Genomic DNA, 26,792 nt, shown 5'->3' on the forward strand with positions numbered 1-26,792 from the left:
TGAGGATGGATGTTCAGCTGTTCTGAGCAGGACAAAAGCCTCATTTAGAGAAATCCATTTCCTTCTCTTCATCCAATCAGGTAAAGCTGTGTCCTGCTGCGATTCATCTGTCCAAACATCTCTTACCTGTGACCAGCTCTACAGCCACTTATTACCTTACCCCACATACACACCTCATAAGCATTTTAAAGACTAAAGTAAACGCCAGTTAAACAGAAGCAAAGAGTCACATCTGTTCAGAGGTACATTAGTAAAGAGCTGTATACTGTATTTTGCAAAAAAAAAAAAAAAAAATACCACAGAATAATGCTGAATCTCATTAAACATCTTTATCTCACAAATGGAGTTGCCTACATGATCCACTTAATCCACAAAAACTGACATTACTGCAAAATCAAGGTCAAATGTACAGAAAGAAGTACTTCAAAAATTCACAGAAATTATATGAAGGAAAAAAAAATACAACTGATTGGGTTGTCTGACTTTTAATTAACAAATCACACACAATTGACTAGAATCTTTTACAAGTTGGTACACTTGACAACTTCTGTAACTGTCCCACAACTGTACGCTCAACAGAGCACTGAAATGGTGCAAGTTGAGACAGAAAGCCTGTTTTCACATCTCTTCAACTAGCGAGGCAGATATTTAACCCGAGAACTACACACATTAATGGCGAACGTGTTGAGTTCAATATTGTTGTCACAGAAAATTTTCCCCATTGTTACAGAGTTCTGCTCTCCAGTAGATCACCATCAACATGCTTTTGATAATCGTCAGACAACCTAAGGCCTGTTAAAGGCAGCGTTGTGTAAAAATGCCACTGTTTTCATCCCTTTAAGTTCTGGGAGGTGACTGAACGCTTACAAAAACACATTTTCTTCAGCTGCCAGATAAAAGCTGCCATGTGACCCCTTCAAGAGAAGTAATTTCTGATTTATTAGCGCACAATGGCTTTATGGTGAAATCTACTGTATATTATATGGCGAAATAATTGCTATTGCATGTGTGAGGCTGTCGGGTTAAACATCCGCTCAACCAATATATAAACTGGAAATATAAGGGTACGACTAAAGACGGATGTGAACGGTGAGGCTTTTTTATTTGGAATGTCAGATCTGGTTAGATGTAATATAAGGACATTTACAGATATATTTAATTCTTAAAATATTAAAAAATAAACTTGTTAGTTTATATTTCATTTGTATTTACATTTTAGTGTGTACATTCACATTTCAGTTGGAATCTCATTAAATTATAGGTGTATTGATCTTATATGTATGCACATACACCTATATTTTTAAGAGAGAACATTTTAATCAACCATTCATGCATTCCTTCTCCCAAAGTTGGGAGTGGCCACAGACATGATGGGGCAGGAGGGGGCGTGACTCTCTCAGCTTTATGTGGGAGCTGCTTCTGCATCTCCCTCCTGTACCTGGTTGCCTTTAAACAGGGACTTGATCTTCGTCATGATGCTAGAAAGTGTCTCCTTTACACTCTTTTCCAGCAGCCATCCCTCACTTTCACTCTCAGGATTCTCTGGGTCTGCCAGGGTTTCCAGTGAAGTAGTCAAGTACTGCAAGCCGACAGTCACCACAGCCTGCAACAGAATTTCAGGTTAATGACTCTCTAGAAAGTTCCACACATGCAAGACGTAAGCCTATGGTTCAAGCTAAGGTTAACCCTCTTGAACTTTTTTTTTTTTGCACATTTGGTGTCATGACATATTACGGAATCATGAATTGCCCTGTTGTACATCAAGCAAAACTTAAGAAAGAACTGGTGTGATGCCATTTCGAACAAAATCAGACCAAAACGAAGTTCATTGTCATGTCAAAAGCGAACATTTCAGAAAAGTTTGCTCCCACTGGTAAAAACTTTCGTACTACCAGTGGTCTGTGGTCATTATGTAAAGTGACACGGTTACTCTTTTCATGTTTAATACTTTAAAAACGTTGCTCTCTGCAGTATGTGCAGAGTAAGGATGTTCGCTAACTGTATACTGCTGATCACATATTTCAATGAACTTACATAGTAGTATATTGGGTCCTTAACTGTTCAGATTGAAGGTTTGCTGTTCCCAACTACTAAATTGTGTATGCATGAATGTATTGTTTTCATGTGTTTTGTATTAGTAAAGAAGACAAGTTCTGGAAGAGGAAAATATGAATATGTGAAGTTCATGTTATTTGTCAACTTCCCTCGTTAAATGTTTATCAGTTATATCTTGTCATGTTATTAACACTGAGTGTTAATTAAATCAAGCAAGCAGTTAATCTGATTCTTTCAGACCTATTTATATTTCTCTTTACGCACCAACTGACCTTATAATCTAGCAGCTCACTCTTTGCCCACCAAGAGTGTAATCTAGTGACTAAGTCAAAGTCCATGAGTTCAACTTTGAATTGCAGTTCCTCTCCTATACCCACCTGCATAATAATGAACAGCAGCACAAAAGCACCAAAACTGTTCATCATGCCCCCATAGTAGGACACCAGGGCCTCACGGCAACCTCTGGTCCAGATGTTGAGGTCCTCAGTGTGGTGGTCATAGCTGTAGTGAGCGGAGTTGTTGGTCAGGTGATGTTGGATGCAGGGGCGAGGGGAGCCAGGGTTGCAGCAGCTGAAGGGAACGCTTTCCATCAAGTATTTGCCTTCCACGTTGCTCTGGACACGGCTAAGAAATTCCCAAAAGATTGAGAACACTCAATTGTTAATTGCATTAATTGGTCCATATTGGGTGTGGCATTTAAGATTTCAGGAGTGTCAGGCTTAGAAACATATCTCAACATATTTGTATCTTTACATTATCTTTGAGATTACAGAACTGAGAACTCCAATCTGATGATAAAAAACACCGCTTTTAAATTAGATTTGTGAACATCTCCTTGGGATCATTTATCACTTTAAATGGCAATAGCCCCTTGGGAGGTCAACCCTGGGGCAGACTCCATGGGAGGTAAAAGATCGCACAATGTTATGATTGGTGTGAAGGGTAAGGTTTAAAGGACTTTGGAATAGGATCCTGACAGATTATCTAATCCATGGACCAATTTCCCCCCTTTACCCATCCCTCTTTATAAAACCCACCAGCCAATTATCTACTTAGGAATCTCTCAAAACAAACCCTTACATTTGATTCTTCTTGCAGTTTTCAGGGGTTCTGCTTTGAGGCATAGAATATGTCTCTGTTAGAACTTTTGTATTATCTTTTGTCTTTGTTATTGTGTAAATTATTGCATAATAGAGCATCTTCTGGGTTACGCTTCCTGAAGAGGAGAATAATATATAAATCAGCTGATCTCTTATCGGCTTAGCTGCCTTACTTTCTTAAACAAGCTATAACTTCCTTTTAAACCCACTGAACATCAGCCTTGATTACTTTGTCCTAATACTTGGACATACACGTTTAAAGCCTGTATCTTTTAAATTTGTTAATGTCTATGGTAACTGTTAGCATTTTACACATCTTGCTATCAAGCCAGCAGATGAACAAGAAAATGCATAAAAATCATCCAGATTCTTTTCCACTTTGATCATTCCCCACCTCTTATCTACATTTCCACTGATACCTCTTGTTTTTTTTAGGAAAGAAATGTCAGTACTCACTCTTTAACCTCATCATTGCTGAAGTCCAGATAGCGGTTGCTAATCCACTGGATCTCGAACCAATCCTTGTAGTTGTTGTTGCCGCAGCAGCGGAACTCAATCTGGGTCATATCCAGTGTTCTCTTCATGAAGCATCGTCCTGGCGTGTCTGTGTCTTTGTAGTACTTCATTCCATTCTTCAGGCCTTCAGCCAGGGCGAAGTGCAGAGAGATCTGCATCAAGAAACACAGCAGAGCCGTGACAAAGAGGGCGACACAGAACACCACACATCCAATCATGTAGGTCTTCAGCATAGTTTTCCACTTGGTGAACTTGACTGTGTCAAGGGAGTCATGGCACACTTTGCCCCCAAAAGCATTGACACCACAGGCCACAAGTCCTACCAGAATGAGCAGGTTGGGCACAAAATGGCTCTCATTGTTATCCATCATCTCGCTTCTCTTGCGCAGCTCGATCTTGAAGAAGATCCCCATGCTAAAGATGAGGATTCCAGCCATGACAGAGAGCCAGTACAGGAGCCAGAGACCTTGGGCCAGCTTGACCCGTTTGGCCAAGTCAAATTTCATGGGCATCAAAGCCATGTTTTTGTTCTTGTTGTCTGAGTCACAAGGAGAAATTCACAGGAATTCTTATTCAGTATGCTTGCCCTTTATTGTATGATTTGATGCGTTTTCTCTTCCCTGTTGAAATTCTTGAAGACCTTGAAGAAACAGAAACGTTGTAGTCCAGAAGCTTAGTTTAGTAATCCGTCATCAAGTATGGCTGCAGAACGTGCTGTAGCAAGGATTCCCCTCTTGAAACCCATTCTGACCACCCACAATTTAAGACAGTCCATACTGTTGACAACCAGAGGCCTCTTCCTCTGGAATTTCACATAAATCCACCCAAATGGATCAGCTTGAGGGCTACGTGGCTTTTGCTGATGGTTCCCTTCCCTGCAAAAGGGGGTGGCCGGCTGAGGAGCTGTGTGATTGTAGAATCAAGTTCCTCTACGTCATCCTAAACCCCACTAATCAGCACTGATCCCATTTGCAGATGAGCTGAGGACTAATCCTTTATCTTACTCTGTAATTGGTTAGTTACTTTAGCATCAGTTTCCTCTTTTACCTGTTGGTATTGCTGGGCTTTGGGTATCTTTGGGTAGTCTTCAGAGTCTTCCAAATCATTATTGTCTTATAGATCTTTTTCACACACACCAAAAAACAAGCAAACAAAAAAAAAATAAAAATACATCAGCAAGGTGGCTAGTTCTGCTAAAGGTCTGTGCCTATTATATTAGTATGCTCTCTTCTCATTATGCTTTTGCTGTTTTGTCTATTTACCAAGTTGTTGGAACTTTCTGGGTGCACATTCATTGGGCATGATACTTCTGCCAAGTGTAACCTAACCAATTATGCAGATGTCTTTAGCTCAGCGATTGGCTTCCTTCTATGGTTTAATGGTAGACCACAGACAGGCCGGGTAAACGTGACCGATGCGTTTATCCTATTGTCTAACTCCACAAGAAGTTGTACAGGTCTCCTAAGATTATTATCACCCAGACATGTAATTGAACAATTCCCTGGTCAATTCTCCCATAGCATCTTCAAAGTTATGGACCACTTTCCTTGTTTTAAGGGAGATTTTTACATGATGAAAGGAGATAAAGCCACAATTTTAATGTCGTTATCTAGTTGGCTCACTTTTGTTCCTTAACAAATCATGGGAGGATCCAGTCGTACAACACTTTGAGACAGATTTTGCACCCAAGTCAATCCAATGTACTTTGTAATGAGCAATTAGCTCATTTGATAGTTACCATGAAGAGCAAGTCAACTTTCTGTGTTCACCACTAACCCTATTTGCAGCAATCACAAGCTCTTATAATTAGTAGTGAACTTTAAGTCCCTTGCCACTTTGGTTTAGCCTAATCAAATACCTAAACATTCTGGCTCAGAGACAATGGGTGAATACTAGGACTTTTGGTGGATTGACCCCAAATCTTTTGTAGGGTCTCTTGTAAGAGCACTTGACCTGTCTTTAGGCTAAGAGCCAATTGGCTGAGTTGTAGAGTTGCCTTGCAGCTGTGTCTATATGAGAACCCAATGGACGGGCATCACCCCTGTAATTAGCGTGTGTTGGTCACATGTGATAAGATTACAGGGACCGATAGGATTTGAGTGACTTACTGTCCGATCCATTTAGAGGGACACGTAGGCACTGGATGAATTGCACGCAATGCTTCTACCCCAGCAAATGAGAAGCTTGTTACATTGAGGCACAACTGTGCATATTTGTAGGTGTGGAGGAAACTCTTTTGGTTGGCTATTGTTATTCTGGGGCATTCTGAACTCAACATGATATTGTCTGTTTCTTTTTGTGACGACCTCGTGTGTTTTCTTTCAAATTGTACATTGCTGTAATCTAGTTTCGATGACTGCAGCAGAAGAGAGGTTCATGTTCAAAGCTGTTGTGTACACATCCTGCACAGTGAACTCTTTGTGTACTGACACCTTTTGGCAAGCTGTGAAACAGTTTCTTTCAGAATACTTCTCCATTCATTGTTTTCAAAGGGATTTCCAAAAAATAAAAAAATAAAAAATAAAAAATTCAAAAAAGACTTTAAATCCTTGAACCAATCAGCTCCAAAATTACAGGACATTACACAATTAAAAAAATAGATTTTTGAAGTAAAAAAAAAAAGAAAAGTGGAAATCTTCTTCGAGGCAATGAAATACTGTACTATGGAATGTACTATTTTTCTATCTCTCTATTTTATTTATTATTTTGTATCTTAATAAAAGGCTTTTCAAACAATGCAATTTGCAATGAAGCATTGAGAATTATACAATTAAACCAAAAAAACTAGTAAAGAATTGTATGTTTCTTAAATATTTGTATCTCAAATATTTTTAAGTAGTTTGAAAGTGTAAGGAATGACTTTTTTTGGAATGACTTTAAGGAATGACATGGCTTTTTTGCAATTTCCATAGTAAGGAAGTTATGGATTGTGCAGTTGTTATTTTCTTTAAATGAAGTTAAAATTATAATGACCGCCCTTTTTTTTCTTTTTTTTTCTTTCATTAAATTTTACTGTTGCTTTATTAGGACTGAACAACATAATGTGATGATTTTGCTGGCAATATAAAATTAAGTATTTTTATGAGCATTGTAATGATTGTAATTAGCTTTTTATTTAGCCATTAATTTTCCAAAAAAGTTTCATGATGCTTGGTTGTGTAACACCTATCCCGTTAACTTTTACTTGAGTGCTACATAAAATAAGGGACCAACCAGATCTTACTCATGAGTCAAATGTATTAAACACAGCCACACAAAACATTCATTATTCAATTTGACACCAATTTCTGACATCAAACAGTTGGAACCAGAGGTTAAGAAATACAGGCCATCACATAAAGCACAGTCCTTGGTTTCTCATCAATTAGGACCATAAGCTTTGCTCAGTCTTTGTTGAAAATGAATAGAGAAAACAGTACTTAAATGGCAAGATGATCCACAGCAGAGTTCAATCGCCAGAGAGCTTTGTCCATGTTTGAAGTAAAACGTTGTCATGCAACAGGTAACAGTCAAGTAGTGAATGAAAATCAACTCTTAGTTCCAATCTTCTCAATTGTTTAAGCCCCCAAGTAATCCATATATATTCAGAACCCAAACCCTAGATAAGCTTAGAACTCTAAAGTTCCTCAACCAGGATAAAAAGGCCACAACCACCATGAGGCAAGCCTCTCTTTGCAGGTAAAGAACCAACTTCCTGCCATTTCTCCTTTGTTTCCTTAAATAGGCCAACTCATACACCTCAAATAGAGCACCCCCTAATGCTCAGGTGAGTAATAACAGTAAATCGGCTGGAGAAAACTACAGGTATCTATATTAGTAACAGGAAAACATGAATCACAAATACGAGATTATTAAGACTGATATCTGATTTCAGTAGTAAAAAATGTTTTATTAATTTTTTTTGTTGATAAATCTTGGTGCCTCTTATTAAAAAATATATCTGTCTTTTAACTTAACACTAAAACCAAACTTACTGGAAAAGCGAACACTTGAACATATTTAAAATGACAGAAATCATCTTTGGGAAAAAATAATTTGTTGTAATTAGATTTTCTAGTTTGGCTCGCATCCTATTCCACCAGGGGGCGATCGAAGTGCAATGGCTTCAAAATACATTGAATATCACCAAAAATATAACTCTCTAACTTTTTTTTTTTTTTTTTTTTTTTTTTTATCTTATCGCCCAAACCTAGTCACAATTAAGGAAATGCTAGTTTGGGCATTTGTGGTCTAAATCGTAAAATTCCTTAGGCTACTTAAAGGTGCAATATGTAGTTTTCCATCCACTAGAGGCCTATTCAAAACAAAGGCATAGAATCAGGACGGACTCGGGCAGAAATCATGTTCATAGATGATTAACATTACTGTAGTATGAAGCAGCGTAGGGCCGAGTGTTGTGGGAGCTGAACGAGGCCGCTGGAGCGATTGTTAATGAGAGATGAACGTAACCAGGGTGCGATTTGTGAAAAAACAGAGGGGGGGATGTTTTGAAAAGTTTTTTTTTTTTTTTTTTTTTTTTTTTTAAAAACCACAGTAGAGCTATATACTATTTTTGGCAGCTGTTACAGAAACATTTTTACCAAAAAAAATCTTCTGATTTAACCTTGAGATTTGAAGTATTAGATAGCTTAGATATTTGCACCACTACAAAGACACTAATTCTTAATTTCTGATAGAAATGCAAAATCAATTGGTAGTTTATAAAGAGACCCAAACCTTTACATTTAATTGTGTTTGGTCCCATTTATTTTTGAGCACAGTGCATACACATACAAACTTTTAGTCCAAAAGTGTGCATGTTTGGAGAAATGCACATTTATACCTCATATTTCATTAGATAGAATAAGCCGGGCCATACGCAGGGTTTCATAATTACCGAGATCAAAAAAAGTAGTTTGCTAGGGGGATACGGGGGCATGCTCCCCCGAGAAAATTTAGATTTCCCTGGTGGTTTCATGACTTAACTTACAACAGAACAACGACGGTGCACGGTGGTAGTTTCTTTTGCGCTTTATTTAAGCTATAATAAAGTAATTATGCAGCACGCGCCGGCGCATTTGCACATGCAATTCTTGAGTGCGCGCCATGAGCATAGTATGACGGCTGATTGGACAGTCGTGTTAATTTTTCGGAGTTTTACCGACATAGCCTGACAACATCTCATCTGACCGCAGTTCACTGTTGTTCAACTGAAGCTCCCGCGTCGTCACCTGCACCTTTTCCGCGCTCGTTTGACTTGTGCCTGGCGCTAAGGCGAAGTTGGAATGCACCTCTGAAAAGTGTTCCGTTTGTTGAGGTCGAAAGAGACAGTTCTATATAAACGCAGCGTTTTAATTGGCGATGTTTTAAAAAAAATTTATTTTTGGTATTTTATTTTTTTTAGTAAGATAAAATAATTAAATTATTTTTTTAATAAAAATAATTCAGCAAAGGCGCCGCTTCCGCTTATTCCGGTCATGAGTATGAGGTAACGCAGCTCTGTTTATCATTAGATACATTTGAGAGTGTTGAAAATGATGTTATAACGTTACTCTGTGCGTTCGCTCGGCGGCTGCTGTGAGACACTGTTACACACTGCAGTAAGATAGATCGATTTTACAATATCATATTAAATGCTGGATGATTGTGTTGATAAATGGCGGAGATGGAGAAAATGCTGTATTACTGTTACTAAAAATAAAGCTGCATCTGATTATGCTATGTTAGCTACTTCACAAAATAGTGTTTTTCTCTGAGGCATGGTAAAGCATGTTACTCGCAAAAATCAAGAAAATTAGATTTAAATAATAAGACTAAAGGTGTTGAGCTATATAACAATGATTAGTTTTCTGTCTATAAATATATGAAAACAGTTGTTCCCTTGTCTATTAAAATGTAATTATTATAGTGTCTTTGGTGTTTCCATGGTTTTTACAAAATCAAACCGGAAAGTGAGGGTAATGTGGGTATGACGCCATTGACAGGTGACTCCTCACACGTCCCAGAGCCTTGGGTAAAATTTCAATTTTCTCACGATTTACAAATAGTTGGAAACATTTAGGATATTGTAAGTACTCAAGTGAACAAAAAATATAACACGAGCCTAGTGGTTTTGGGATATTTTACTGCAAAATTCTTACATATTGTAAAATTATAATTAAAATTACAATATTAATATACAATAAAAATAATAATCCTCTGGATCTGTTTTCTATATAAAAAGTACATTTCAATAATGTACTTAAAGTGCTCTATTTTTGTGCACTAATTTTGTACTTAATATACTAAAAATTCTTCTTTAAGATAATCTTAAGAATATAAGGCCCCTTTTACACTAGTGCGTTTTCATTTTAAAACGCACAAATTTCGCTACGGTTACGTAGGGTCTCATTCACTATGGGTTCAAATGTACTATAAGTGGTATCTAAATATTTTTTTTAAATACAGAGATAGTATATTAAAAGCACATTTAGTTCATATTTCATGGTGTCTCAAAATAGCACAGTTGAGTACACTTAGATGTTCTTAAGATTATCTTACTAAAAAATAATTTTTAGTATATTATGTACAAAATTAGTGCACAAAATAGAGCACTTTAAGTACATTATAGAAATGTACATTTTTTTTTTACCTGGGTTGGCTATATGTAGTTTGAGTTGCTACATATGCTACATGGCCTCCCAATGAGAGAGGAGCACATGTCCGCCTCTTCTTTACAGGACAATAACTTTCTTTCTCAGATAAATAAACAGGCCCTTTCAGTTTGTCTGAGGATAATTAGCTTCAGAGTTCAGATTCACGCTCACTTCAAAGAGCGGCAGCTCCATTCTTCCCGTTATCGTTTAATTTAGTTTATTTTTAACAAGGACCACATGTTTTTTCTGTCCAGGAGATCATTCTAAGAGCTAAGACCATACTGAAGAATCTGTTTACCAATAATCCTCTTGCATCGAGAATCTTTTTTTTATGTATGAAGGCAACGCTGCTTGCTTTCATGAGCTTTTAAATATTTCTCTGCCAGCTCACACTGCCCTATTATTTCTACACTTACTAGAAGTAGATAGATGGATAGGTGGATGGATGGATAGATGGTCTGTATCAGTAACTTGGTGACAGAGAGAAGAAAAAGAGAGAGGTAATGATGAACAGACAGAGGAAGCTGAAGAGGATTGGTGACACATGCACATTGTGCCCTGGACTTGGAGCAGGGAGGGGGGGCATTACAAGAATTTCATAACAAGCACAAGGGCATTAATATGTCAGGGACTCATTGGAAGCAGATGTGTGATTTATTTTTACAGGCTGGTAGTTTGGGTCGTTGAAACAGGCATTGAAGCTATTCTTTCACCCCCTTCCCTCCCTCACCTCCTCTTCCTGTGCTATAAACCAACAGTCTATTTTTTACTCATATCGAAATCTGCTACTGTCATCATCATCTTCATCTTCATCATCATCTATTCCACATTTTAGAATAATAGTAAAGTCATCAAAACTATGAAACACAATAGAGTATGGTCATTATAGGGACATACATTTGAGCTTCTTCTTTGTCTGGATTCCAACTCTGAACATAATCTCAAGCAATTATTTTAATTTTAGTGACTGTGAAAAAATTCATATGTATTGATCATGAGATCATGAGAAAAAATCAGTCAAGTGTATACAACTTTTTGGCTGGTAGTGTATAATATGTTATATGTCCACTAGATGGCGACTGTGGCATGGAATTCATGTGAATTTTGTCATTTCAACCTTTCAGAGTCCTAAAAGATCACTTTATTATTCTAAAAAGAAACGTGTCTTTTATTGAACGTTTACAATAGATTCTTTGATAAATATTGCAGAGAAAGAGAAGTACATAAGGAGTTAAAGAGCCGTCTGTGTTGGAGATTGACGTCCAGCCCTCCAGACTGGCTGACACATGTGAAAGAGTAGAGCATTTAGAGTGACAGTCTGATGGGAGGAAACGGCCCATTATTTAATCAATCGAATTGCATCAATTTGGGGAAAATTTGTGTCCAGTAAAAACAAACGAACAGCCAGTCCAGCAAAGAGGCAGATTTTTCTCACTCAGAGCGCACATGTCTTCTCACGGTGTGTATCTGTGCCTGTGAATATCTTTGCAGTGAGTTTTCATGCTCTCTGATGCTCATGTGACCAAACTTGGCTGACGCTCGGATACAAATTGAATCGTCATTCTGGCCTGTCAATCTGTTTCAAGGTCTACCTGCACATTCCTCTCGTGACCCCTGAATGTAAATCTCCAGCAGGGTCGACGAGCTGATGTCAGTGTGAGTGACATTAACTTAACCCTAAAAGGTGAAAAGGTTGTGTGGGGGGATGGACATCATTGTGACTAAGGCCCTGTTTACACCTGGTATTAAGATGCGTTTTGGTCAGTTGGATCAAGTGGATGACGCTAAATACACGTGTAAATGGGGTCTAAAATGCATGCGACCAAATTGCTTTCTTAGTGTAAATGCTCATGTGGTCAAATGCATTCAAACAGCCACAAAAGACGCCTACTCTCCGCCTACTGACATAATGCGTAAACATTTTGGGACGTGTGCTAGCCAGATGAGATGTAAACTTTGTCAGCTGAAGACCCAAGTTTGGTTTGAAGATGAAAAAATACCAAGCACAATGTTCTCTCGCCATTCCTGATTTCTAACACACAATCACAACATTTGGACGGTTTTGCGACTATCAGAGCAGAAACGAAAGCTGCTGCTCTCTGTATGTTTTTCAGTCATCTCCTTTTGCCTTCATATGTAAATTGCGTGAGCTCATTTTGTCCATTAGATCGAAAGATCTGAAAAAGCCCATTGATTTACCCACCCATAGACCCTCCCCTCGAAGAAATCAGGACAGAAGTGGTTGAAAGTGGACAAAAGAGATGGATTAAAACACCAAGTGTAAATAGGAATGCGTCCCCTTCGTCTACTTGTGATCCGATCGACCAAAACGCATCTTAATACCAGGTGTAAACAGGGCCTAAGAATGTGACTTCAGTAAGATAAGTTCCATAAAAACTTAAAATCAACAGATGTTGAATTCTTGAATGAGAAAAAATGGTTTTGTCCATAGGGACTTGACTGGGTGGTTGTGGTTTGCTGTTGGTTGATCTATTGTGAGTGACAGGTTGTCCTACCTTTTCACCAAAAAACGTCATCAGAGAAGAGAAGAGATGTCTGCAAGATGGAGGGGAAGTTATTATGATTATAGATTATGAAGGAACATTGGGTTAGTTCACCCAAAAATGAAATTTCTGTCATTTATTACTCACCCTCATGTCGTTCCACACCTGTAAGAGCTTCATTAATCTTCGGAACACAAATTAAGATATTTTAGTTGAAATCGGATGGCTCAGTGAGGCCTCCATAGGGAGAAATGACATTTCCTCTCTCAAGATCCATAAAGGTACTAAGAACATATTTAAATCAGTTCATGTGAGTACAGTGGTTCAATATTAATATTATAAAGCCACGAGAATATTTTTGGTGCGCCAAAAAAACAAAATAAAGACTTATTTATTGATGGCCGATTTCAAAACACTGCTTCAGGAAGATTCGGAGCACAAATGAATCAGTGTGTCGAATCAGCGGTTCGGAGCGCCAAAGTCACGTGATTTCAGCTGTTGGCAGTTTGACACACGATCCGAATCATGATTCGATACACTGATTCATTTGTGCTCCGAAGCTTCATGAAGCAGAGTTTTGAAATCGGCCATCACTATGTAAGTCATTATTTAGTTTTTTTGCCGCACCAAAAATATTTCCGTCACTTTATAATATTAATATTGAACCACTGTACTCACATGAACTGATTTAAATATGTTTTTAGTACATTAATGGATCTTGAGAGAGGAAATGTCATTGCTGACTATGGAGGCCTCACTGAGCCGTCAGATTTCATCAAAAATATCTTAATTTGCGTTCTGAAGATGAATGAAGGTCTTACGGGTGTGGAACGGCATGAGGGTGAGTAATTAATGACAGAATTTTCATTTTTTTGGGTGAACTAACCCTTTAATTTAAAATAGATATGCACTGATAAATAATTTAATAAATACTGCAATATTCCATTTTTAAAAGGGTCTCATTCACTATGCATACGCACGGCTTTGTGCGTGAAATCTGCATACAAACGTTTTCATGAACAAATCATGATTCATCAATAACTTTGTTCTAAATATTTGAAAAAAAAATGTTTCAGGAACAGCTGAACCCACTCGTATGCAAAAATAATTCACTCTTGGTGGCCTTATAAACATGTTGAGATGATATTTTAAACGGATATATATATAGATATTAAACATTTCATCATATCAGCGAAAGAGTAAGAAAAGGTGCATTATAGCTCGAACTGCATAAAGATGTAGATACACGTATGCACAGCTGTCTAGTCGGAGGTCTGTAATGTCTGTATAAAAGGTGTTTATTGCGTTTGAACTTGTTTTGAGGATGCTTGTTTGGCTGATGCTTACCTTGGGCACGCAGATGCTCATTTACAATACTCCGAATTCATCAACATTAGAACGAGGTTAAGAACAAATTCACGTACATACACATGTGTTATGAATTAGGCGGAAAGTTTTCTGTGGAGTTCAAACGTGTGTATAAATATGAATAGTGTATGCAATTATTAGTGAATGAGATCCAATGATTGTCAATTTAGATTTCATGGTGACTTTAAAAGGTTCAGACTCCTAAATGGATATAAAAAAATTGCCATATAACAGCCTCTTGGAGCAAATTTAAACAAATGGAGAACACTGAAAAAGCAAAACTCTGAACTGCCTTTAGAGTTTTTAATTCAAATTGATTTTTCAAAAAAAATCTTCTGAGAGCCAGTGGACAGAGATGAGCCAAGAATAAGTTGATTTAAGGAAAGGGAGAAGACATGCTACAGAGGAGAACACCTCTCGCCTTGTTTCTGACAATGAACTGCTCAGATAGGCAGCCAAGAGTGCTGTGTGGAGCTGGTGCCTGTCAGGCAGTTTTATGTCAGGCTAAAAGGTGGTGGAATAAAGCTGTTAATGGGGCCTACTCTTTACTGTCCATCACTCTCAACTCTTCTGTTGGGGGGCTGCCACGGCAAACATTCTCCACATACACACACCTCTCATATAGACTAAGATACAGTCACATAAATCTAGTGGAACTTGTGAAAACTCTTTCCTATAAATTCACATTCCAAGAATTAAGGATGCTCAGATACAAGAGAATCTGTTTATATGATGAAACGGTTCCTTGTAAGAAGGATTAAATTATTCTACCCAAGGTCAGTAGAGACTGAAAACGCATTCCTTGTTGCCTTCCCGATCAGAGGCAGAGTGACTCATTGCTGCCTCCTGCTCTTCGCATACAGCTGCAACAACATATATAAGAGATTTTAATACCATCCGTGACACTTACAAATTCGTCTTTGTAGGATCACTAAATGGATTGTTGGCTGTCTGAATGGAGTACATAGAGTAGGCATAAAACCCCCTTCAGAGGATCAGGAGACTAAAATTACTTGTATAGAATCTCATGAAACCAGGTCAATTTTTACCTCTAACACAGAAATTAGCTCAAATTACTAATGAAAAACTAATGATGGTCCTGTCTTTTTTTTTTTTTTTTTTTTTTTTTCTAGTATAAAAGCAAGTAGCCCAGGTGAAAAAAGTACATTTCAATAATGTACTTAAAGTGCTCTATTTTCGTGCACTAATTTTGTATTTAAAATACTAAAAGATTCTTTAGTATTTCTTAAGATCATCTTAAGAACATCTAAGTGTACTCAACTGTGCTATTCTGAGAGACCATAAAATATGAACTAAAATGCACTTTTAATATACTGTCTCTGTATTTAAAAAATATATTTAGATACCACTTGTAGTACACTATGGGTTCGAATGTACTATAATTAGTATCTAAATATTTTTTTTTTTTTTAAATACAGAGATAGTATATTAAAAGCACATTTTAGTTCATATTTCATGGTGTCTCAAAATAGCACAGTTGCGTACACTTAGATGTTCTTAAGATGTACTACTAAAGAAGAATTTTTAGTATATTAAGTACAAAATTAGTGCACAAAATTAGAGCACTTTAAGTACATTATTGAAATTAACTTTTTTTCACCTGGGAGCACTCATTGTAAAGAAAGAAATAAAACCTATACTTTTAAAGGTGCCCTAGATTCAAAAATTGAATTTATCTTGGCATAGTTGAATAACAAGAGTTCAGTACATGGAAATGACATACAGTGAGTCTCAAACTCCATTGTTTCCTCCTCCTTATATAAATCTCATTTGTTTAAAAGACCTCCGAAGAACAGGCAAATCTCAACATAACACCGACTGTTACATAACAGTCGGGATCATTAATATGTACGCCCCCAATATTTGCATATGCCAGCTCATGTTCAAGGCATTAGACAAGGGCAGAACGTCTGGATCTGTGCACAGCTGAATCATCAGACTAGGTAAGCAAGCAAGAACAATAGCGAAAAATGGCAGATGGAGCAATAATAACTGACATGATCCATGATAACATGATATTTTTAGTGATATTTGTAAATTGTCTTTCTAAATGTTTCGTAGCATGTTGCTAATGTACTGTTAAATGTGGTTAAAGCTACCATCGTTTCTTACTGTATTCACGGAGACAAGACTGTTGTTATTTTCATTATTAAACACTTGCAGTCTGTAGTCTTGCAGTCATTCTTTATAAATCTCTCCAACAGTGTGTAATGTTAGCTTTAGCCACGGAGCACTATCAAACTCATTCAGAATCAAATGTAAACATCCAAATAAATACTATACTTACGAGATTAGACATGCTGCATGACGAACACTTTGTAAAGATCCATTTGGAGGGTTATATAAGCTGTGTGAACTTTATTTATGGTGTTTAAGGCAAGCACGAGCTCTTGGGGCGTGGAGCACCAGATTTAAAGGGGCCGCATACCCTGAATCGGCGTATTTATAATGATAGGCAGTTAAAAAAAAAAAACTATGGGGTATTTTGAGCTGAAACTTCACAGACACATTCAGGGGATACTTAAGACTTATATTACATCTTGTGAAAACATGTTCTTGGGCACCTTTAAACATTTAATAAAAAAAGTTTGTTGGGTTTGATCAAGCTTTGATAAATCATCCATCCATTTTTAAGTGACGTTCTAAGTTAATTAGAGTTTGTTTTTACTTACTTTTTATTTAGTCTTCTCATTAACACTATTATTTATTCATTGAGATTGTTTTGCGCATGCGGAAATGAGAGGTGGGACTTATCGTGTGAACAGTCAATAATTCACCTGTGTGAATTTTAGGAGAACTGGCTTCATGCATCCCCCTAAAATGACCTTGAAACCAGCTGCTTAAAAGTCATGTCAAAATGGCTGAGAAAGCTCATCCTGACGATACGGAGGCCAGCAATTCTCACTCTGGTAAAAAGCTCAACACTTTCTGCAAGACTGGCTAGGAAAAGGCTTGAACAAAATGGGAGAATAACAGAAGAAGACATCAGTCCTGATATAAAATTTAAAAAAAAAAACATGGAAAGGAGTCTGTTTTAGCTTCCAAACTCCTTATCTTGAGCTGAAAGTGAAGGAGACCTCACTGTTGCACTTGAGTGCCTTCCAAGAGATTTGTTACATTCTGAGTTACTTCGAGAATATAAGCTCTCAATTGCCAGAAGGGGCCTTGGAAGGGGAGTCACCTTTGGGCCTCAGATTATATTCTTTGTCTCCATTCCAAGATTCCGTGTGCAGTCAAACGAGACTTGAAGGAGACGCAGAGGAGCAGAGATGAGACGAGCAATAGATTGTAGACGGAAATGATGAGAGCAGGCACTGAAAACTTCCCTCAAGAGAAGCCAAATGAGAGATAGCACTCTACAGCTGAAGGTTTGGCCTCGGGTGGAGGTGAAAATGAACCGCAGTAAAACTGACAGAGCTTATCTGTCTATTGTAGAGACGAGACCTAAACCTGTTGTGCATGCTTTGGCCTGGGCAGGAAACAACATGGTCACTCTTGATCTTTGGCTTTTCACCTTTAACCCCAGTGAATCAGAAAGCTAAAAAAGGAGTGTCTACCACAAGCAAGGGCATTTGAATAGTGTGGAATAATGGAGTATATGTATATTCATGCAACTGTGCAATGTATTTTTTGTCCTATTTTTAATCAAATAAAGATGTATGGTGTTTGAAGCCAAGTCCTGCTCTGCATATTTGGATAAATCATTCCCACCGAAGCATCTTTCTGAATTGTCTCCCCTGGCTGATCCTAACGTTTCACGTACTGACACACACACAAACACAGAGAAACATCTGATCGTGGAACCCTACACCGAAAAAACAATGGTGAAGAAACAATTTTCACTCAGAAACTGCTAGGAAATTTCACAAGTAATTACAAAGAAATGGCAAGTAACAATAGTATTTTATTGTAAAACATATTCCAGTGAACTTTGTTTTATTTACAACTTTGAAAAATAATTTTTTATAGTGTACAAAGCTGCTCAGCCAACTTTTTTTTCTTGAGTCACCAATGTGTGTGTGTAAGGGTTCGGCACAGTGGTTAATAAAGAGAAAAAAGGACTCATTGTGACAGCAGGAGCTCTGGGGGCGCTTTCTGATTATGCGTTTACTCCCCCGGGCTGACCTCTGCTCTTTATTAAACTCTAATGAGCAGCGGGGCTGAGCAGTCTTATCTCAGACCTGTCACACATGCACACAAGGTCAGCGTTGGGGAATAACCAGCTGAAAGTGGTAGCGATACAACTTCACTATGTTTTTCAGACAGTAGCTTTTTTTTTTTTTTTTCACTGTATTGTGCATCTTAGCAGGCCTACACACTGAATTCAGTCTGGGATCACAGTATATACTTGCATGTGGACTAGCATATTCAGTATTTGTACTGGCCATAGAATGATTAATGTACCTCTAAACACACCTTTTGCTTAGTTCTTTAGTGCTCAATCTATTTTTCATGATAGGGTCAGGGTTAGAGGGTTAGAGTAACATTGTGGGATGCAGTACTCCTTGAAGCGTGCTCTATGGTGCATTTTGGCAATTGTAAAATAGCATTCCATGTAAACAGAAAATTTGCATATGTTACAGTACATGCTTTTTGGCAAGGCACAGACCAATCATTTAAAGGTAACTTAATATGCAAAATTCACTTTTCCAATGTCTTTTTTTTTTGGTTTTTTTTTAACATCATTTTGAGACTGAAGTGTGTTTACATCATAGACTGTGAAAAAAGAACGGAGCGCGAAGTGGAGCCGCGATGTCAAGGTCCCGCCCACACTCAGAACAAGTCATTATGTTGTTGTTAAACCGTTATGGAAGTGTAGAAATTAAAGTTAAAGCATCAATCTTCTCATGATGATCCAGAAAAAAAGGCAGTTGGCACCAGTTTCACTCAGAGAAGCTGACTCGGCTGTCAATCATGACGTCTCACCCCCGTTTTTATAGCATCAAATAACTAACTAAAACCATTTTTTTTTTTAAAGAATGAACACTTGAACTAACACCAGCATGACAAAAACTGCCTAAAATGACAGAAACTGTCTTTAGAAAAAAAAGTTTAAAGTGTAATTTGATTGTTTAGTTTGTTGCATGTCCCATTCAATTACATGGAGAGGGTGGGGTTTATGACCTATACTGCTCCCAGCCACCTGAGGGCGATCAAGACGCTTTGGGTTCACTTTTCAGGACTCGTGTGGCACGCTTGGTTTACCTCCTCCTTATATAAATCTCATTTGTTTAAAAGACCTCCGAAGAACAGGCGAATCTCAACATAAAACCGACTGTTATGTAACAGTCGGGATCATTAATATGTACGCCCCCAATATTTGCATATGCCAGCCCATGTTCAAGGCATTACACAAGGGCAGCCAGTATTAACGTCTGGATCTGTGCACAGCTGAATCATCAGACTAGGTAAGCAAGCAAGAACGATGGTGAAAAATGGCAGATGGAGCAATAATAATATTTTTATATTATATTTTTTAGTGATATTTTTAGTGATATTTGTGAATTGTCTTTCTAAATGTTTCGTTAACATGTTGCTAATATACTGTTAAATGTGGTTAAAGTTACATAGTTTCTTACTGTATTCACGGAAACAAGAGAGCCGTCGCTATTTTCATTTTTAAACACTTGCAGTCTGTATAATGCATAAACAACTTCATTCTTTATAAATCTCTCCAACAGTGTAGCATTAGCCGTTAGCCACGGAGCACTATCAGGGGGAGCACGCGATTTAAAGGGGCTGCAGCATGAATCGGCGCACAAAAAAAAAAAAATTTAAAAAAAATCTATGGGGTATTTTGAGCTGAAACTTCAGACACATTCAGGAGACACCTTAGACTTATATTACATCTGGTAAAAAAAAGTTCGTTGGCACCTTTAATAAATACGCACTGCATGTTTCAAAGATGTGGTGCTGTTGCTGCGCGTTTTACATGCTCAGGCTTTTAGAGCAGTTTGCAATCACCAAATAGACCACATTTATGCCAAGTGATTATTTTCATCTACTGCTGATGAATAATAAATATTTTGTATAATTTGTTATTTATATAGGAGCTGTACCTGTAAACTTGCATTTTGGCCAGAAAAATTGTGATGACATTTTCTTTTACACTAGTGTGCCATGACAGGTTGTCAGGTGTACCTTAGAAAATGATCAAATTCCAAAAAATATGTGAAGATATGTGTGGGCCAAAAACGTATGTCTCTATATTTTGTTATTTTAAAAAAAATTAAAAATTAATGCTATTGGTCATCCTAACGTGTGTATGTTGGTTTTTACAAATATTTAACCAATAAAAAGCATTTAAAAGAGGTTGTGACTAAACCTCGTAAATCGATTGGCTCCTCAGATTGTCAGTCAAACCTCATAACTCCTCCCCGCCTCCATTTAGAATATGCTGCACACAGTTTGGAGATCTTTGCATGCAAGGAACTGATGTTTGCATAAGTTCAGCGTTTTCTTTACTCAAGAAACGCTATGTCCATTAAGGCTAACATTTTTTTTTTTGTATTTAAAGAGTGGAGAATATACTTGGTTTACTATTTGCCATCTAGTTGAAGCAAATTTTAATATGTGGATAGTGCCTCATCTTTTGTATCATGACTTATCAAAACTGTGCCGTGGCAAAATAAGGGTTGGGAAACATTGATGTAGTGTTTATAAGTGTATCACTTCTTTGTTTATGTTCTGCTATAATTCTGCTGTTTCATACACGCCACCTACTGGCAAAGAGTGAATTTAAATATTAACCTTTATTTGACCCAGATTTTTATGCAGGATACATACGGTGCTGTAATGTTATCGACAATATAAATTTCTATATAAATAGTTGGCAGGAAGCTGTAGCCCAGGGGCCTTTGGTTACCTTAAGGTGCCCCTGTTCAGTACAGCAGGGAGAGAAATCTAAATAGAATTGCTTTTTTTATTAAACAGTAGTTTACTGAACAAATTGTCTCTGTCTTTAAATTCAATTTTAATTAAAAGTTTCATAAGGATATAAAAATGATCTCTGCTGATGCTGTAAACTATAGGGAGGCCTTACTTGCACATTACTATAATAGATTCAGTTTCAGAGCCCAAACTATTAGCCTAAATTCAATTGCTATTAATATTTAGATATAATATCAACACTCAAATAACAAATTGTAAGCAAACTTGTAAACTGCACATAACTTCTAAATCTAATTATAAAATTATGTTTTGACTCCAATTCATTGTCGAAATATAATAATTTACACAGTGGATGTTGTTTTCATGACATTTATTTAAACATACATTAAATAATCAAGACTTCACTAACAGGTTAAGTAAAATATGATGAATATATAGGCTATAGTCTGTTTTGGAACACAGACAACAATGTAGAAATGAATATGAGTGTTTATTAGACATAGCAGGTAAAGCAAACAGTCAGGTAAGTATATCAGTCGAAGCTGCAATGCAATAATGAATGGTAATACTGACAGTTCTTTGTCTTGCAGGTGATTTGAGGAGGTCATAGGCATGAGCAGCCGAGCACACGCTTTCGGTGATGATGATGGAGCATGGAAGGAGTCTGGGGAATGAAGATGCTGGAGACACAGACGATCAGGGACAAGCTGGAGACACGGAGGGACGACAATGCATGAAGGTGAGTGACTCAAAACGAGACAATATAATGTACCAGGGTGAAGTGTGTGCTTATATGCTGCTGTGGTGATGAGGAGATGAAGAACAGGTGTGGGTGACTAGTACTCTGGTGATTGTGGTCTCTGTGGCTGGGTGGTGATGGAGCCTGTCCGATCTCTGACACTAATATTGTACATATATTTAGCGAAAAAGTTATTTTTTTCTGACAAACTAACAAGCTGTGGACTCGCCTAAATGCAATGTGACACAGTGTTTACAAGCTGTCATCTTTCTGCCGTTGGAACACTGATTGAGCAATTACACGGGTTATGATACATTTCAGTAAGTTGTACTGTATCTTTCAACATACCTTCAGATGTTCATTCATGTTTATTCTGTAACTAGTATTAAAGAGGAAGAGATTATCGTGTTCACTCACGCTCCACACTGCCTCTTGAAATGTGGTGCCTGTACTAGTGTTGTCACGGTACCATAATTCCAGTAGTCGGTACTAATACCAGTAAAGTTTTACAGTTCTCGGTAGGGGTGTAAGAAAATATTGATACACGTGAATACTGCAATATTATGTTTGGCGATACTGTATCAATTCCCCAAAACACTGTATCGATATTTATTTATTTACATCCAAGATTCGTGGATTTGTGTTCAGTTTAAACCCAACCGCTAGATGGCAGTGTTATCTCAGAACGTAAACTGATGCAGAGAAGAACAAGGTCCGTGCATCGCTAGCATTAGCAAACCCAGCTCACAAGACGATAAAATTATTCCGGCTCCCGCTGCAGTGTACAGAGCTGAAGTGTGGACTCATTTTGGTTTCAGCTATAAAGAAACCACTAAGGAGATCGACAAGAGTCATGTTGTTTGCAAAATAGGCCATGTTAAAATCCAAACCTGGATTGAATCTGAGAACTCACTTAAAGGTCCTCTAAGCGATGTCACGCGTTTTTAGGCCAAAACATTTTTTGTCACATACAGCAAACATCTCCTCACTATCCACTAGCTGCCTGTCCCCTGAACACACTGTAAAAAAACACGGTCTCTGTAGTCACCACAAGCTCCGAAAACAGCAACAAAAACAAACTAGTGCAGCCTGGACCACGAATCATAATAAACACGCTCCAGCCAATAAACACGCTCCAGCCAATAACCACAAGAATGATTTTAAATGAGCGTTCATGATTGTTTCAGGAAGCACGGATGGGAGGGGGGAGGTTCTAGCTAGCCTCTGTTTTGTTTGACAACACTTTGAACGTCAACAGGAAGTTACTGCGCCCAGGATCGCTTAGAGAACTTTTAACATCCTGACTCCATCCGCGCTGCTGAGATGCGTTTCGATATGTGATATTTACTACAAACTTTCCTCTCAATAACAAAATAAACACACAACAAAAGTGACAGCGGTGGCAACAGAAAGAAAGCATCTGATTATAGCGATGTGAATATGTTTGCACCAGCTCTGTTCATCACTTCAGTGAAGCCACGTTTATTTAAATAGCACTTTATACAATAACAAGCACAAACTGTGTTAAATAGAAATTGCCGTGCAAACAAAATGTTTCTGTCCTACCATGTTTTTTCTTCTTTACCACGGTATAATTGCGAATAAAATAGGCAGAATTATAAGTGAACCAAAGGAAGAAACATTTATAATCCTCTGCGTGAGTGAAGATTTGGGAACAGAAACCGAGATTCCATGTTCAGTGGAATAACTAATGGATATTGTTAAATTCTCTGATAATCGGGTGACCAGATCGCGATTCGCAAAACAGAATACAAAGCCAACAAAGCTTAAATGTATGGACTCACGTACCTCTCTCATTCGACATGAAACCAAAATGTTTCCATGGCTGCGATGTCACATTTAATTGCTAACCTATTAGCCTTTTTCTTCTGTAAACAAAGCTTTGTGCTTCACTTGTGTCATATTCACATAAAATACTGGCACAGCCCTATCAGTGGGTACTGAATATGCTCAGTACTCCAGTACAGAAATGCTGGTATCGTCACATTTTTTGTGCCTTTATTTGGAGATGACAGTAGAGAGCAGTCAGGAAAGCATTGGGCAGAGAGAGGGGGGCAGGATCGGCTAAGGACCTTGAGACGGGAATCAAACTCGGGTCGCCGTGAACGCATTTGCGCCATATGTCAGCGCTCTAATCACTAGCATCTTTTTTTTTTTTAATTTCTTGATTAAATGGACAGAATTTGAAAGATGACACTTTGTTTCATATCAAAAGTAACAAACTGCATATTGTGATTATTGGTGGTTTGGCTACAACGCTGATCCAATCACATTTTCATAATAGTTTCAGAACAAGCAAAGCCTTTTTGTTATCATTCTTGAGATACATCTTTATTGAAAAATCTGTCAAATTGGGGTTAGAGGATATTACCCAGAGGGAAGTATTACAAGCATTCCTTGAATCCAAAGGGGCATTATTAGGCTTTCAATCAAACACTCAGCTGATACAGTGTCCTGTTGTAGAGTTATCTCGGTTATCGTTATCTCGGTGCACACATTTGCGGACCATATAAATTGATTCAGAGATATGCTTCTCTTTTAAATGTGCACATGGCAAAGAGAACTTGTGTGGATGTTCAGTTAATGCTGCAGTATGGAACTTTTAGTACAGGCTCTCCGCAGCTCGGGTTTTTACAACAGATGATTCCACAGATGTCAGTGATGGTTGCCATTTGGACCTTTCTAGATTAAAAGCAGCCATCTAGATGACAAATTTAAAGTTTTTTTTTTTTTTTTCAAAAACTCTGTTGGACACTGTTGATATTTGAAATCAACCCAAACAAATCCAACCCTCTCCTCATTGCTCTGCCTCCACTCTCTCACTCACTCTCCAATCTTAAGCACTCTGCTCTGAGTCAGTCTCGAACCCCAGCCCGTCCGCTGCTGGCATGCGAGGCAAGTGCACTAACAATGACGCTAAACACTGCATTTTCCAGCGATCGTCAGTGTGTAGTGGTTTCCTGCACAACTCTCACTATCTGGCCACTGTTATACATGCAATGCCAGAGTGGGTGTCTGTTTAACACAGCTGAAGTGCAACAAAAATGCTTCACAAAAAATAAAGCGCAGTTGATGAACGATGAACGAAAGGAAGCACAAAAAATGAACGTAGGGTAAACAAGAGTAAATACAAACCAGAGTTTGTTGTTAATCACCAACAGTACAGCAGCTCCAGACAATAATGACACTCAGTGTTACTCACATGAAAAGCGGGATCAAAGCAGCCTCCACGTCTGTTTTCAGGCCTTCCTGCTTAGCTATCTCCAGCGCTGGAAAGCTTTTCTAATTTAAGAACGCTTTTCCTTGACAATCATAAGTCCCCTAATGCTGATTGGTTACATGTTTGTTGTTGATATCGGCCCGACTAACTTCCAAACATCAACTTCTCAATAAATCAGATCCAACATCTTGAGGCATATCTTCTTTTACGATATTTTATGGTGATTTTACATGCGCTTTCTTAGGAAGAATAGCTGAATAGTGCTCAACCCTGGACTGCAGTAGTAACTTGCTCTCCTGGCATGATTCTTTAGCATAGATAGACATATAAAGGCAGATAGGAATTAACAGCACTCAGACTGATCAGAGATCAGCAAAGCAATAAGACCCTCCATCAGTGGGCGGCTGTGTCCTCCTGTCTCTCCTGGGCTCTGTCTTTAATAAGGGATAATGGTTCATCGGGCACCGTTTCCTACAGGCAGGCTTAAAAGCCATTTTCTCCTTATTACATGCATGATTTTAACTGATCCCAGAAAAGCAAACAAGTGTGGTCCCAGAGGAGCGCTCCCAATTGAACTGCACTGAGACCAGCCGGAGGGGATGGAGATGGGGGGAGTACAGGATACACAATGCTGCCCTTTGTTGCGGGAGGTGAGCGAGAACAAGTCTTACGGGCACACACATCATTTAGCAATGCATCCGATTTTCTGTTTAACACAGCTGATATGTGAACATCTAAACTGAGATGCTTCATTTGTGCTGGGTAATACTGCATCGAAGGCAGTGTACCGAACCTAAACGTGTTTTTTTTGCCCTAGATCTCTTGACTCAGTGGAAAATGCATCTCTGGATCCCACATCCAACTCACATCATCAGTGATATTTAAAGAGCAATGAAAATGACTAAAGTGAGGTTTTAAAGGGCAGGCAGGCTGTCTGTCTTGAAACGAATGAGGAGAAAAGACATTCAGCGTGAGCACTTTTGCTTTTATTCTGTTGAATTTGGATCCGAGCGGCTGCATTAGATCATCAGCAGATGTCAAAGTCTCCTGTCATCTGCCAAGAAAAATGGGAACAGAAAAATGAAGTGAGGGTGGAAGGGGGGGAGGTATGAGAGAGAGAAAAAGCTGAAGGTCACTGTCTGGAGAGGAAGTGGAGGTAATGCCGAGACTCGGAGGAAAGATGAACGCTATGCTGAAGTATTATCTGTTTATTTCCATGATAGTCTTAGGAATTTTGACTGATGCTATGTGTGAACAAACACTAATTTGCGTTAATTGTTTCTCCATGTAAACATGCGCTAGACAGACATCTGACCGTTGCGGTGGTCTTTTTCACCACCCTTCCTTCTTTACCACTCATCGACACTGCAAACAGTGAAATTAACTAATTAAATTAAATGAGTTTGTTTCACTCAAATAATAATGAAAGTTCATTGTACTTAATAGGAAAAAGTTGCATGAACTCAAAATTTCTTTTTTAGTAAGCTAAACTTAATATGATTGAGTTGAGCTGCAGCAGATTTCTAATTCTCAGCATGCTTTGCATCAGACCATATAAATTACTGTTGAAATTAAGTGTTACTTTGTGCGTTTTTGCACTAGATTAACATATGGAGATATAAGTTAATGTTTAATGTTGTGTTATGTTGGGATTCAGGGGGTTCTGTTATACCACTGTGGTGAAGAGTAGAGCCTGTGGTTAGGATGAGAATGAGCTGCAAAACATTTAATGTATGCAAGTAT

The 26,792-nt window shown here is 38.0% G+C and overlaps 1 protein-coding gene and 1 long non-coding RNA gene across 2 annotated transcripts; one reads left to right on the forward strand and one right to left on the reverse strand.

Moving 5' to 3' along the window:
- On the forward strand, positions 1-26,592 carry LOC137020188 (uncharacterized). The gene is made up of 4 exons (XR_010895153.1): positions 1-80; positions 21,660-21,808; positions 25,582-25,699; positions 25,867-26,592. It is a non-coding gene; the product is annotated as an uncharacterized lncRNA (long non-coding RNA).
- prph2b (peripherin 2b (retinal degeneration, slow)) lies at positions 1,403-4,192 on the reverse strand. The gene is made up of 3 exons (XM_067385438.1): positions 3,612-4,192; positions 2,433-2,679; positions 1,403-1,603 (listed from the first exon to the last, which is right to left on the reverse strand). The coding sequence occupies exons 1-3, from the start codon at positions 4,190-4,192 to the stop codon at positions 1,403-1,405; spliced, it is 1,029 nt and encodes a 342-aa protein (XP_067241539.1).
- Positions 26,593-26,792: the final 200 nt, after the last annotated feature.

This window comes from Chanodichthys erythropterus, chromosome 5 (genome assembly GCF_024489055.1).
Source record: "Chanodichthys erythropterus isolate Z2021 chromosome 5, ASM2448905v1, whole genome shotgun sequence".
In the NCBI taxonomy this organism is placed as follows: domain Eukaryota; kingdom Metazoa; phylum Chordata; class Actinopteri; order Cypriniformes; family Xenocyprididae; genus Chanodichthys; species Chanodichthys erythropterus.

What these genes read in the sequence shown, in the direction of transcription:
- prph2b (XM_067385438.1), bottom strand. Translation starts at nt 4,192, where the DNA reads ATGGCTTTGATGCCCATGAAATTTGACTTGGCCAAACGGGTCAAGCTG. An exon ending in AGCAATGATGAGGTTAAAGA is followed by an intron (nt 2,680 to 3,611) that starts GTGAGTACTGAC and finishes GGAATTTCTTAG; the next exon opens with CCGTGTCCAGAGCAACGTGG. An exon ending in TGCTGTTCATTATTATGCAG is followed by an intron (nt 1,604 to 2,432) that starts GTGGGTATAGGA and finishes ATTCTGTTGCAG; the next exon opens with GCTGTGGTGACTGTCGGCTT.